Raw genomic sequence first — 15,170 nt, 5'->3', positions numbered from 1 at the left:
AACAAAATGTTATATGATGTAGATTTGGTCAGGATAGATTAACAAGAATGATTTAGTCAGAGGATATGTGCAATCTGGCTACTTTTAAACTTGCGTAAAGCAACTGTCCTGCCAAGTATTCTGGAAGGACTGAATTCTGGATTGAATTCTTCTTGTGAGATACAGGGATGGAAATTTAGTGTAGCTCCCATGGCACTTCCACGTAACATGCCTTTCTTGTTACTTAAAGGATTGTGCTGGGAGTGATGTCATAATACCTTAAATCACCTTTCTGGCAATACTGCTGACCTGAAGACCACCCACAAAGGGTTTGCAGGAATATCACAAATATGGAAGACCTGAAAGACAACAACTAGCAAAATCTGTTCATGTTGGGTGGGGCTTCACTGAATGGATGGGACCACTCAGCTGCGCTCTCTGATAGATCAATATATTTATAGTTTAATTTTATGTGGGTTAAAGGCTTTAAAGTTTGGAGCATCTTGCACCTTCCTGCTTCTGTCTGGCATGAGTGACACTTATCCTGCATACTCACACTAAGCATCTGCAAATGAGCCAACTTGCAAAAGCTGTTTCTGGAGCTGAAATAATGTCAAAAATACTCAAAGTACATTTTCTGGCTTAGGTCAAATAAAGCCAGACTTGTTAATTCTAAACTTTTATTTTAATATACCTACAAAACAAATTGGATTTGCCCTTTTCTGGCATTATGTAGCAAAATGAGTTAAGAACTTCATTTCAGGTTAAGAAGCACTTCTGCAGCTATTTCACAAATGTTTTGTGAAAGCTTCTAGGTGTGCGAATATTAGATTTTATTTCCTTCAAGTGTAAAATTAAGCAAATAGCTTCAAAACATAAATGAATGTAAAATTTGATGTGTAGTTGCATCTTCAGGTAGTTGAAAGCAAAAAATAAAGTAAGAACTCAGACAGAAGTGTGCATTCTGGCTATTAAAGCCTACTCTGCCATTCAGTAAGATCATAGCTGATCTTATTGTGGTCTCAACTTTATTTTCCTTTCTGTCCTCCATAACCCTTGACTTTCTTATCTACCAAAGGTATATCAAATACAGCCTTGAATAAACTCAAACAAGTCCAGTCTGTTTTCTGGGAAGCAATTTCAACAGAGTAAAGACCCTCGGGCAATTTGCTTACCCCTTCACTTTTATATTAAAAGTGAGACTTCAAACTGTGTCTTCTAATTCTAGTCTCTTCTATAAAGAGAAACGCCTTCTCAGAATCCACCTTGTCAAATTCCATGAGGTCCTTATTTACTTCAATAGGAAAATGTTTATATTACAGTAGATCCTTACAAATGTGAAAAATAGCTTAAATATTTTTGATGGGTGGAAGCTGTCAGAATTAAAGATCTCCTCTTGAAACAGTAATCTATCTTTTCACATCCAGTAATTTGGATACAATTACACACCCATATAAAAACGTTTTTTTTAAAGGAATCAACAGTGATATAATTGCAACAATTACAATTGGCTTTATGCTACACTGAGTTATACTAAACTGAGTTATACTAATTTCTGATAATTCACTAATGCCAGCAAACTAAATTTCACATCTTGGAGTTTAGCTGACTTTGTAGCATCTAAATAATATCTGGGTCAAGATAATTCTATAAGATAATGACTTAGTATCATTATTTGCACTGTATATTTACGCATAGAAGAACTGATGCATAAAGAATATAGAGTTTAACTGCTAGATAATTGCATGTTCAGCATTTTAATTTGCATATACAATACTTTATAAATTACCTCTCGCTCTGCTATTATGTGCCTGCTGTCTTAAACAGGTACAATGTTTATGTTCACTTCCACAGCCTGGACATGTGGCTCCATCTGTAAATATTAAACAAATCATATCTCACTTAAGTAAAGATTTTGTTGTGTTAAGTGTCACAAGCCTGCAACAAAAGTTAAAGCAAAGACTGCCTGTGACATCGATCAATTTTGACTTACTTTTGGCAGAAGATGGACCTGACTTCTGTACACTGGTACCTCCTGGAAAACAATTTATAAAGATAAGTGCAATCACTTTAGAGAGGCATTTATGATGCAACAGGTAGACACAATCCAAATGCAAGTGAAGTTTGTAGTAATGCTGCATGTGCAAGAATCCAGATTGTTCCTTTTAAGTATAAACTTTTTTTCCCCCCACAGTTATATTGTACTTTATATACTTATTTAAAAATCAAAAATGTGAATATAGCTGCAATACCGATCCTCTTGGATAACTTACTGAACAAAGCGCAAACTAGTAACTCTAAATAGAAGAAAAATTACTGGAACCATTTAAGGAGTCATGGGTCTATAAATTTTATACTCTTTGGACAACCGTGTAACAGTTTTCATGCAGATGCTCATACTGTAGATATTGCATGTGCTACAAGGCCAACCATCATCAGTTTGTTGCTTCCTTGACTGGGTCTAAGGACCTACATACTTTAGAACAATGGAGGAAATGCACTAGTGAGCCTAAATAAGAAATCTGTATCTTGAATAATATATAATTTATAGCAGTCAAGTAAAGTTACAGAAGTTTGATATTATTAATTAGAGTATTGGGCAACATATGGATAAAGAATCTTGTAGAGTGAGTATCTAAAATACTCTGTCTTTACCCCCCTCAAAGTCTTTATTATGGCAGATTGCATTAAGCTCCAAGCAATCTCCAATGTTAATGCTTTGAGAACCCTTATCTTGAACAACACTGGACATGCCATAGTGGAAGTTACAAATTAGTATTAAATGACTAAAATATCACGAAATTAGTACTGATCCCCCATTACTTACAAAACCAGAAACTCTGCAGGTCTGGTAGCATCTGTGGGAAGAAAACAGAGTTAACTTTCTGATGAAGAGTCACCTGACTTGAAATGTTAACTCTGCTTTTGTCCCACAGATGCTGCCTAATCTGCTGAGTCTCTCCAGCAATGATTTTTCTTTCAGATGTCCAGCATCCACAATTCTTTGTTTTATTATCCCTCTATTACTAGTTATGGTATAATTGGGTGATTAGGGAGTGAGAGAAAGAGAGAGTGCAAGACAGCAAACAAGTGAGCACCCGAGATAGTGAGAGTGAGCGCCCAAGACAGCGAGAGCGTGTGCAACTTTAGAAATTTGTACTTGTAAAATTTGTGAATTCCTGCTCATACTACAACCCATCTTGTCTAATAACTGCATAAGAGCACTCCCATTTGAATATTTTAGTTTTTATTAAATAGGTAGGTTTCTTTTTGGCTGTAATGTGGGGAGGGATTTCAGACTTCAAAATTCCTGGATGATGAAAACTTCTACTTTGCTGCAACAGTTTTGCATCTTTGGTTTCTTTTACAACGGACAACCAGGGACAGGATTTCATTCACAAGGATGGTGATATTAAGAAAAAGACAGTATTGAAGTAGTTGCGATTTTCTAACATCTATTTCTTTACCCTCTCAAAGGAGGTGGTCATAGCAGACATTGCCGTCATTTGCATCTCATTCCTAATGGGCCTTCAACTACACGCTTTGGTAGGCTTTTTCAAAGTTCAGTAAAAAGTTAACCACACTGTTATAGATCTGGAGTCACATAGTCACGACCAGACAGGAATAATAGATTTCATCGCCTAAAGGACATCAGTGAACCAGATGATTTTTGCAACAATGGTCACCTTTGCAGAAACTAGCTTTATATTCCAAACTCTTTGGCTGGATTCAAATTTCACCAGCCTTTTTCGGCCTCTGGTTAACTGGCCCACTGGAAATAATACTATACCTTCTACAAGCACTTCTCCCAATATGAACATGTACATAAACTGAAATTTATGATCTTACATACACCATTTTCTAAACAAACTTTAAAGTAGTATTTAAAATAGATTAAAATCATCTACCTTGTTAGAAGGCAGATATAAATGCAAATCGTTATAGATATAATAACTAAGTTACTGTACAGATCCCCAGCCTTTAACAGTACATTTAAATGATTATGCTATAGATTTACTTCATGTATCATACATACCACTAGAATTCTGAGAGCTGTTATTTTCTTCACATGTATTTGATAGTTTAGTTTCACTTCTTTTGCCGAGAGAGCTCTCTGCATCTGTCCAATTTAAAAGTAATATTATGAGATTTATTTTTCAAAAAGCACATTATACGCTGAATAAATGATTTCCAGATCGTTTCTTTGTTTTGAATGCTGAAATTAAACATAACGAAGTATCTTCAATTTCTTATATTAGCAACAAAATAACTTATTAATCTTGGCAAGCACATATGCATTTCTGTTTACTGAGGTAGAAGAATGTTGTACATCTTCTAAGACAGTCAAGCTCAATGATCACACTGGAAAAAACAATCGTGTCCAATTTTCAAAAACATAGTTTCTGCTATTTTAAATCTTCTATGAATCGGAGTAAGTTCTTTTTTGACCTTAGCAGGCGACCATCTAGATTCTGATCAAGAAATCTGGGAAATGGATAATATGGTTTCCAATGCTAATATTTCTAGGGTGGATGCTTTCCAATTGGACTACATGTTGATCCAATCCAATATGCAAGACCCACAACATGCTTTGTGTAATCATTAAAGAAATTTATAGATGCCAATCAAATAATACCCAAGTGCAAACGTGGAGTTCAAATGAGAGGTCTCCTTAAGACTGAAGAAGTGGGCAATTTAATGAGACAAACGCATTCTGGCCAGTTGTCAGAGCAATTTACTACATTCACATCAGGATCTTACTGAAGATGAATTTTATCAAACATGCTTCTAAAGTCATGTAGTAACTGTTATAGGATCTCTCTTTTGAATGGACTAATGAGAATTCAATTTGATGGGAAAAAAAAGGTGCCTCTAGATTTAATCCATTTGAACACACATTACTCATCATCATTTGTCACAGCAAGCCATTGTGGTATAATTACACCACAAAATCAAAACAAATACATCAAATTATGAAATAGGAAAACAGGTTTTTCACTTAGTTCTAGGACTAATATTTTCATGAAAACATGGCATAAGTTTAATTTGGAATTTCTCCAAACTGTTAGTATTACATAGGACTTCTTAAGAGGTACAGATCAAATGCATATCCATCACACTGCCTCAACTAATATAAAGTTAAAAATCACACAACACCAGGTGAGTTTTCCTCCTCTCTCTACAAGAATCTCAGGGAGTCCCTCTCCCACTGCAACTCCCAGGTCATTTCCTCTGCCCTGAAGCTCTTCAACCATGTCATGCTATGCTACTTTCTCCCCACCCCCACCCTCCTCTAGCTTATCTCTCCACGCTTCAGGCTCACTGCCTTTATTTCTGATGAAGGGCTTTTGCCCAAAACGTCGATTTCAAAGCTACTTGGATGCTGCCTGAACTGCTGTGCTCTTCCAGCACCACTAATCCAAAATCTGGTTTCCAGCATCTGCAGTCATTGTTTTTACCAGGTTATAGTCCAACAGGTTTATTTGGAAGCACTAGTTTTCCGACCGCTGCTCCTTCATCAGTTAGGAACATGTCCAAACTATGTTATCAACTGTAATCAAAGAATATATTTTAACTGCTTGGATCAATAAACTTTGGAGTTATAACTGAACAATTACAAATTTATAAAGTGCAAACAGTTGCACAAGAAAAAGTTAACAATGTTTAGGTGTCAAGGATATCCTGTTTGCATTGTAACTATGAGACATTTGCGTGCTGAATCAATTAATAACATTAAAGTAACAACAGAACACAGCAAGACTCATGGCCACACGGGATAAAAGGAGCTCACTTGAAGAGATTCATTGTAAAGATTTGAAGAAAAAGGAATAGAACATTAGAAGCTATCTTGCAACCACTGGAGTTAGGTGGAGTCAGTGGGAAACAAGAATCATTTAAACTCTAGGAAAATGATTAATAGTCAAGGTCTTTTCCTAGGATAGAGGAGTTCAAAACTACAGGGCATAGGTTTAAGGTGAGAGGAGGAACATGTAAGAAGGAGCTGAGGGGTAATTTCATCACGCAGAGGGTGATGTGTGTATGGAATAAACTGTCAGAGGAAGTGGTAGTGGCTAGTACAACTACAACATTTAAAAGACATGGGTATGCAAAGGAAGGGGTTAGAGAGATATGGGCCAAATGCTGGCAAATGGGACCAGGTCAAATTGGGATGTTTGGTTAGAATAGATAACATGGACCAAAGGGTCTGTTTCCGTGCTGCATGATTCCATGACTACCTTTTTTTGTTGAGCTGCTTAACAAATTGTTGTAATACTCATGGAGAAAGAGCCTTCCTGTCTAAAATTGATCAAAACTGGTTTTGAAACCAGTTGCTAAACAGTGAAAGCAACAAGTTTAGGCAGGATCAGGCAATTCCACAACCAATGAACTACATCAAAGCTCTGCCATATCAAGTTGCGAATAGCAGTGACAAATAAATAATTAATGCTCCGAGGTGGTTCCAAAACCTTTCTCATCCTTAATCATAACTGAAGCCCAGCATGTGCATGCAAAAGACAGAAGCGTTTGCAATCTTTGTAACCAAGAAGAAAACAGTACTGTTAAAGTCTAGATTTCAGTAACAGTTCATTATAGGTAGATTGCTCAGACTTGATTGTAGGAAGTTTAAATAAGGAAACCTAAAGGCTGAATCTGGGATTAGGAATGAGAAAAGTGAAATTATTCCTGTGTTTCAATTATTTTGAAGGGACTAGCCGTTTTGGTGAAGACTGTGACCATGGGATAAGGAGTTATTGGGAGTGGCTGCCAGAGAAATGGTCAGGCAGTTACAGTCTTTGTACTTATAGAAGCTGAGCTCTGCTTGAAGACGACACACGTTTGAAAGACTTAATAGTCGAATGTGCTGCCTATGTATGAAGGGGATTGCCAGTTTGTTGCATTAGCCATTTGAAATTTAACTTTTAGGTTTAATTTAGTAGAAACTATATTAATATGATATTGGTTTTATTATGACAGTAAGTTATAAAATGTGAAATCTTGTCCAACAGGTTTTTAAAAAAACTATCTTCCCTCCACCATTAGACCAGAATAGTTTTGTTCCCTGATTATTGTGGTGTTCAGCTTCAGTCTGTGCCTGAATGCAGTAAAGCCTGGACAATATTCAGGCTTGGGCTAACAAGTGGCAAGTAACATTTATGTAAAAAGTGGGCAGTTACCATCTCCAACAAGAGAGAGTTTAACCATTTCCCCTTGATATTTAATAGCATTACTATCACTGAATCTTTCACTTTAAAGCTGAGGGTCTCCACGGACCTTAAATTTAAAATGAAACTAGCCACATTAGTACTGTGATTACAACAGCAGTACCAAAGTGAAATTACGCACCATTTATAATACAGATTGCAGCAACCTGTCAAACATTTACTTGACAACATCTTCCAATCCACCATCTCCATCAAAAAGATAGGCAAGAGCAGCAGGCATGTGGGAACACCACTTAGACACAGACTTTCCAATCCTCGGTGTCAAAATGGTTTCTCTAACATCACTATGAGAACTGGTACTGGAGATCGTCTGCTGTAAATCAAGCCTTAATACTCCCAGAGTTGTAACAAATCATAAAAGTATGCACAGCATTCCAAAATACCTGACTTTCAGACCAAGGTTGATAGAAAGCACCGACCGGTTTCTGTACTAAACAAGAATTATTTATTACAGGTAATTAGACTATGGCTACAGGAAACAGATATAAACCACTGGCATATAACAATAATAACCAAAACCTGACATCCATCAACAGAGAAATAGGGAAAATAGATTATTGGCAGAGGTAGAAAGTCAGTTTAGTGATCTTTGCTTCTGGATTCAGATGTTGAGATGATTCTTCTTTGGCTGGCCAGACATCCTATTGCTCAGATATCTTGGGGTGCTTGCACTTGGAAAATTGATCAATTCATAAGTCACACCTAATTTTCTTCAGCTTTGAACAGAACTTTTGATGGCAGAGAACAAGCAGTTTCCAGGCTGGAAGATGATCTGCATATTCTTTTCTTTGTTTCTGCAACTTGTTTCCAGCTCACGTTGCTCAATCTGAGAACTAATCTCTTGCCAGAAAGCAAAAAGATCTTTGTCTCCGTTAACTGGTCACTAGTCCAGATACCAATCAACTTATTGGTGTCACCTGATTGCCTCTACATACAGAATCTCTCAGCTCTGCTTCACCTACAACTCAAAACTTTAATTATTGCTGGCTCAAACAGGCTTTTATCTTCTTGTCACACGAATTAGACTATTTGCTTTTCAAAACATGTAGCAAAAAACCCTTAAAAATCTTAAAATAATTCTCTTTTCTTTCAGTCCACATAAATAAAAATACATTCTCTTTATAGAATACCCTGACCACACAAACTCTAATGGTCCAAATTGACAAATCACCGATTTCATAAGGGCAATTAAGATTGGGTAATAAATGCTGGGCTTACTTGTAATACCCATGTTGCATGAATGAATAAAATGTACATGTAAATTCGTAAATGTTTGGAAAGGTTATTTAGTTCACTGAAATCTTCAGTCCGATTTATGACCCTACAGTCTGTTACTTATTGCAAGAACAAATTTAGATTTGAATGTAATACATACCAGAAGATGCATGCAAAGCCACGTGTTCCTGGTAAGGAGTGTAATACTTGTATCGCTTGCCACAGTATTCACAGATGTAGCTACCTGTTTCTGGACAGTTAAATAAAATAAATGAGAATCAACAGCCAGCTCTCATTTCTCATTTTAGCAGGAAACTCAAGAATGATAAACAACAGAAAAATATTACAATCCAGATATAACAAGTGATGTAATAATGATTTAGTGGACATTTTTACTTTAACAATCCTGGACGGAAAATTAAAAATGCATCACTTTCTCATTGGAGGGGGAAAAACAGTTAAGAATCTCTTTTCCTGGAGTACTTGGGTTAATAAATCTTTACTAAGCCCGATATAGTTTCTGACTAAAGACGCTGCGCTTCTTTATCAAATAATAATGGAACTGAAAACAGGTGAGGAGGGTGGACAGACTGCAATCACATGGCACTGCATTCTTTCCTCTTGCAATTCATTGATACAAATAGGAAAATGCTCTAGCACAAACATTTGCATACTTAATATGTTACATTCATAATCATAACAGCTGCAATTACAGCACCTGGTTATGTATCAGCAATTGTTAAAAATGTTCAATTTTTCAACATTGGAAACCTTTGAAAACCATAAAAGTTTGCAAGTAACAACGGGTCAAATAAAATACATTTGGGGCCCAATTTTCAATTCAATTTTACATTTTCACTGTATCTATGCACAATTGGGGAGATTTATTAGTTTACTTTCCCTTGTTTTACATGCCCTTGCAATTTTTCAACTGAATCATTTTACTTATACTCCAGGTTCCAGTTTGATGCTCAACATTAGATAGCTGCTCATTCCTTGTGTGCTTCAAAATTTTAAAATACCTTTTATAACTAAGCTTTCAGCAAAATAAAAATGCGTTCAATAATCAAGTCTAAAACATGGACCAATCAAGCTGCAAAAATTGGCCAAAACAATCTGTTTTAACAGATGCTTTGGAAAATAATTTCAAAAATTCCTGCCACATTAGTATTTTGATGAGCCTGTTGTTTTCCCAGCAACACATATAAACACATTTTTCTGCCCAAATTGGTTCTGATATTACGTGGCACTAGTAAAATTGAAGGGACTGTGACACATGAACAATGCAAGCTTTCACTATGTATATATTTTCTCCAAGTAAAAATTCATACTTGAGCCAGGGCTGCGGACAGTTTCCTCCACCTGTTCAGTTTTCACTTCTGCTGGTGTCTCAACTGCCTGATCATAAGGATCTATAATTAAGAAAGATGTTTAATTAATTTTATAACATCACAGTGCCAATTGAATAGCATGAATTCATATAATAACCTTCTTACCCCATAAGAATTAATTTCACCTGAGAAATGTGCTTGAATGTCACTGCTGGATGTGCCCTTCTAATGTATACATTACAGTAAAATATCCATAACTTACTGCAAATTTACAAACACTTTTCATGCTGCAGGTTAATACACATTACAAATCATAAGAATTATCTTAAGAATCAGAAGAGAGATGACACTGTTGTCCCTTGCATCCTGAATATTTTGTGCATAACTCATTCCACTTCTCACGCACAGAAGTCCTTCGTGAATAATTAGAAATAAAAAGCTTTTAGCTTTTATCTACGATTTCCAGTATTGTTTCATTTTTCTTTGGAGTGTCAAATATTTTGACATTAACATTCAGTGGCATTTATAAATTGGAAAATCTCCTATAAATTTGAAATTGATATTTATTTTCACATCAATCATCAGCTACATGCATTTGTGCTAGTCCAAAACAAAGTGAAACAACTACTTTGCAAATACATACCATCTACTGCATGTAAATCCCTGTGTTCTTGGAAACAGCTATAATATTTGTATTTCTTGCCACAGATGTCACACATATATCTAAAATTCTCTGTAAGTCAAAAGGAGAAAACAAGTCAATAAGGTGGCTTGCTTTCCATTTTCTGTCCCAAAAGCTTTGCTAAAACATTAGGGAATTCTTACACTTCAAAATACACTGCACAAAGTAGTTTTGAAACTACTGCTGCAATACTTGCATGTCTCTTTCTTGTTTACATTTGCTTGAACATTTATTCTCGGCTTTATAGGAAGGTCGGGGTACTAATCTTATTGGATTATTTGTGGAGACTTGATCATATTAACCAAGATTTGATAATGTTATTACATCCTCATTACGTAGACTTAGTTGTATGCATAATGAGTGTTTGTCATTGCAGAGAATTGATAAATCATCCATGAACAGATGAAGAAAATACATAAACGGGAACTCAAATAGAAATCATGAATGCTAATTCTCTTCTTGGTTAAGAGCAACAGTGCCCAAATTCAACTTGCTCGACTATACAGAAGCAGACAGTACATAATTAGCAATTTCATTGGACCAGTCAACAATGAAAATCCCTCATTCAACTGACATTACTCAGAGATCTCAAATTTAAGAAATTATACTCACAAACACAAAACATTTATGATGGCAGAATGTGAAAATAACTAAAAGCAGCTCTGAAAAAGCCTGAAAACTTATTTTGTTACTTCCAGTTCAGTGGAATTGCATAAACTGAACTTCAATTAATGCCAAAACAGCCAGACAGTAATTGGAATGCACGCAGTTCAAATCACATGCTGAAGGAAAAACCCTGTCTACTTCATACCTTTATCCTATAGATTAATTTTATTTTGTTTGCTGGGTAATCTGCAAAAAAATGCAAACTCAATCCAACTTAGCATGCACGATATAAAATGTGTGTAAGGAAAACTAAGCAAATGACGTAGTTAGCTCTTGGTTTGCAAGCGACAGCACACAGAAAATTAATCTTCCATTCCAGAAGATAGAATCATCATCAACGGTCCCTAGCAGATGAGGATAATTTGCTTCCATTCTCGGGGGAGTCCGTAGCTGAAGGTACGGACTGGTGCAGCTTCCACAGGCTCTGTTATACTTGGGACAGACAATGGCCGCAGGAAGGGTGGGTGGGACATTGGTGTGGCAGCACATTCCTTTTGCTTGGCTTCTGCTTCTTCCCCTCAACAAGTCTCAAGATGCTCAACACGTTCCCGGATGCTCTTCTTCCACTGTGGATAGTTTTGGGCCAGTGATTGCCAAGAGTCTGTTGGGAATGCTGCCCTTCGCTAGTGAGGCCTTGAGGAGATCACTGAAGCACTTCTTCTGTCCAGTAGGCCTTGCCGGCTGTTTCAAAGCTGGTAGTACAGCACCTGCTTGGGGAATCTCGTGCTGATCATGGGAGGATATGCCCAGCCCATTGTAGCCAATTAAGGGTGGTCAGTGCCTCGATGTTGGGGATGTTGGCCTGGCCGTGGACGCTGATATTGGTGCATCTTTCTCCCCAACAGATTCGCAGGATTTTGCGCAGGCAACATTGGTATACTAGTCCATCCATGTAGATAATCCACATCTCAAATGTATAGGAGGGCAGAAACCACCACATCTTTGTAAGCCATGATATTGGTGTCGGGCCTGATGTTGTTGTTCCCAGACACTCTTTGGCCAATAGGACTCTCCTGAAGTATGTGGAAGCAGTCAATGTTCTCCAAGGCCTCCTGTGGACCTTGATGATCAGGGGTTCAGTCCATAATGCCAGGCCAGATTGGTGGAGGACCTTCATCTTGTGGGTGATCAGTGAGAGACCCACACTCTCATATGCCTCCCTAAAAGGTGATGATGATGATCTGGAGTACATTCTGAAATTGCACATATACAGACATCATCTGCATACTGCAGCTTGATGAGGTTAGTTTGGGTGACTTTCCTTTTAGCTTGAAGGCAGTGGAGGTTGAAAAATTTCCCGCTGGTTCTCTAAGTTTTCACTGCACAACAGATGCAGAAGAAATGCAGAGAAAATAATCTATCCATGTACATGGCCTTCTTTGACCTTACAAAGGCCTTTGACAAAGTCAAAAATCACAACACCAGGTCCAACAGGTTTATTTGGAAGCACTATTCCTTCATCAGGTAGTTGAGGAGTATATGATTATAGGATTTAGAGAAAAAGGTTTTACAGCGTGAGGCAACTGAAATTATATATCAAAAAAGGCTTGGACGGTTTGTCAAGTCTTTCATCTTTTAGAATGGGCATGTTGGTTTCAGTTCTTTCATATGTAAACTCCAGAGTTTTCTTAAAATTACATTCTCAAGTGAACTTTAACAATAGGTGCCATGTTGGCCTAAAAAATGTATTGAAGGTGTGAGGGGGTGCCCTGTGTGAGGCTGCCTGTGCTCCAATGTTCAGACAGATTCTAATGTAAAAAAGGGATTTATGGAATCTTACATGGATTCATGCTGTTTTTGAGCAAAAATAAAATGTAATTTTGCAAGTAACAAATCAAACATAACATATTAGCTTGACGACCTTGCATCATTGTTTCCCTCTCTATAGGTGACGAGTGTTTCCAGTCTCTGCTGTTTTTATTTCTATTTTCCAGCTTCTGCAGTATTTTGCTTTTATGTTAAAATTAAAATGTTCAAGATTTGTTTCCAGGTGGAAGCAACAACTGGAGAGTCAGCATTTCAAGGGGAAAGGAGAAAAGAGAGATTCAAAAATGATAATGGAAAAGTGGGCTGGAAAAGATGAAACTGCTTGTCTGGGTGCCTTAAAAGGCACAATACTGTTATGATTTCCAAATGGAAAGGCAATCTTTCCAACTGTGAAATAAATGATTAAGAAATTGCCAATAATAGACATCAAGAAATAGACAAAATGAATCAGCAGGATTATAAAAATAGAACTGCAGCATTTTAATTGAACAAATGAACAGTGCATTTTGAATAATGCTACTAACATGACAGTCCTGTTATTTAACAAGAACTCTTTAGTTAGATCTTATCCAAAATTAATTGAATTATCATTCACACCTCAGCATTTGATTTCATTTGCATTAATTCTTGGTGATGACATTTTTATTTTTCCTTGCATCATAGAAAGTTTGCCATGGTACAGAATATGTTGTTTGCAAATAACGCAGAGAAGGGAAGAGGGATAAATTCCACTTGGCTCCATTAGAAAATCATATATTTGACTTCTTAAAAAAAACGAGAGATTAAATTTACTACCAAGAATTTTCTACTTGGGGAAACTCAGTTTACAAGCAAGGACTTAAAATAATACCTGTTTATTGTTGCCAAAGTATGTTAATAAAACTATTCTCTTTCAAACGAAGTTAATAATCACACAACACCAGATTATAGCCCAACAGGTTTATTTCAAAGTACTAGCTTTCAGAGCGCTGCTCCTTCATCAGGTAACCAGTTGGACTGTACCCTGTGCTGAGAGATTTTTAACTTGGCACAACCCAATCCAGCACCGGCACCTCCACATCATGGCTTTCAAATGAAGATACCTTAATCTGGTTTATTTTCTTCTTGTCATCTGGCTCAGTGACAAGAAGAAAGTAAACTCCGTCCTTCTTTCAAGAATTAAACTCAGTGCTCTTCCATACTGTGCTTAATTACTGCTGTCAGAAACTTTACTAATGTGGCATGTATCCCTCAATTATAAATCCAAGGCCGAATGTTTAATCATCACATGCACAAAAGCACAAATCATATGATCTGCAGTTTCAATATATTTGCAAACGCTTAGCATTTCCACATCAATGCAGAATTGTCAATTTTTAAATTAATAATGTCATGTGAGCAACATGCAGGATTATTAAATCACAATTAGCTAGGAAGACCGTACATTTCAAAACAAGACAACATTCTTCCACCTGCCCCCACAGTTTGAAATCAGTTACAGGAAAAGAAATAAAAAGCACAAATATGACAAGGAGCTATTACAGGTAGCACATGATATAGAACTGGAGAAGAGCAATAATATCATGAATAGTTTATGACTTGGAGATGCCGATGTCGGACAAGGATGTACAAAGTTAAAAATCACACATCAGGTTATAGTCCAACCGGTTTATTTGGAACACTAGCTTTCGGAGCACTGCTCCTTCATCAGGTGGTTGTGGAGTATAAGATTGTAAGACCCAGAATTTATCACAAAAGTTTACAGTGTGATATAACTGAAATTATATATTGAAAAAGACCTGGATTGATTGTTAAATCTCTCATCTTTTAGAATAAAGATGTTGGTTTCAGTTCTTTCATATGGAACTTTTAAATGTTGTGTGATTTACAATCTCAAGTGAACTTTAACAATCGGTGTCATGTCGGCCCAGATAATGTATTTAAGGTCTGAGCTGCCCTGTGAGAGACTATCTGTGCCCCAATGGTCAGACTGATTCTAACCTAAAAAATGGATTTACAGAACCTTACATGGATTCATGCAATTTTTGAGCAAAGCAAAATGTAATTCTGCAAGTACAAATTCACCCCACAAACTTGTGCGCATGTGGCTGTTTGTGTGTGCACGCGCGCGTGCATGTGGGTGGGGGCAGGGGTTATGAGTGTCTGTGAGAGAGTGTGTGTATGTGTGCGAGTGTAAAGGGGTATAAGTCTGTTCGAGGGTGCATGTGCAAGTATGGGAGTGTACATGTGAGCATATGAGAGAGTCTGCATGAGTGTGTGGGTCTGTAGGAGAGCGTGCGCACGTGTGTCTGTTGCAATGGGGTCACC

General features: G+C 36.9%; 1 protein-coding gene across 5 annotated transcripts in view; it reads right to left on the bottom strand.

Annotated features, from left to right (window-relative positions):
* The window catches only part of znf618 (zinc finger protein 618), a 120,568-nt gene that overhangs the window by 14,428 nt on the left and 90,970 nt on the right, over nucleotides 1-15,170 (bottom strand). For all 5 annotated transcript variants that reach the window (XM_072565617.1, XM_072565618.1, XM_072565619.1 and 2 more), the window contains 6 exons: nucleotides 10,392-10,481; nucleotides 9,749-9,829; nucleotides 8,578-8,667; nucleotides 4,016-4,099; nucleotides 1,973-2,014; nucleotides 1,769-1,852 (listed from right to left, as the gene is read on the bottom strand). In XM_072565617.1, the coding sequence (XP_072421718.1) occupies nucleotides 1,769-1,852; nucleotides 1,973-2,014; nucleotides 4,016-4,099; nucleotides 8,578-8,667; nucleotides 9,749-9,829; nucleotides 10,392-10,481 (471 nt within the window). The remainder of the gene's footprint in view (nucleotides 1-1,768; nucleotides 1,853-1,972; nucleotides 2,015-4,015; nucleotides 4,100-8,577; nucleotides 8,668-9,748; nucleotides 9,830-10,391; nucleotides 10,482-15,170) is intronic.

This window comes from Chiloscyllium punctatum, chromosome 49, assembly GCF_047496795.1.
Source record: "Chiloscyllium punctatum isolate Juve2018m chromosome 49, sChiPun1.3, whole genome shotgun sequence".
In the NCBI taxonomy this organism is placed as follows: Eukaryota; Metazoa; Chordata; class Chondrichthyes; order Orectolobiformes; family Hemiscylliidae; genus Chiloscyllium; species Chiloscyllium punctatum.
The sequence above is the reverse complement of the archived record's forward strand: the minus strand, read 5'-3'. Positions and strand labels throughout refer to the sequence as shown.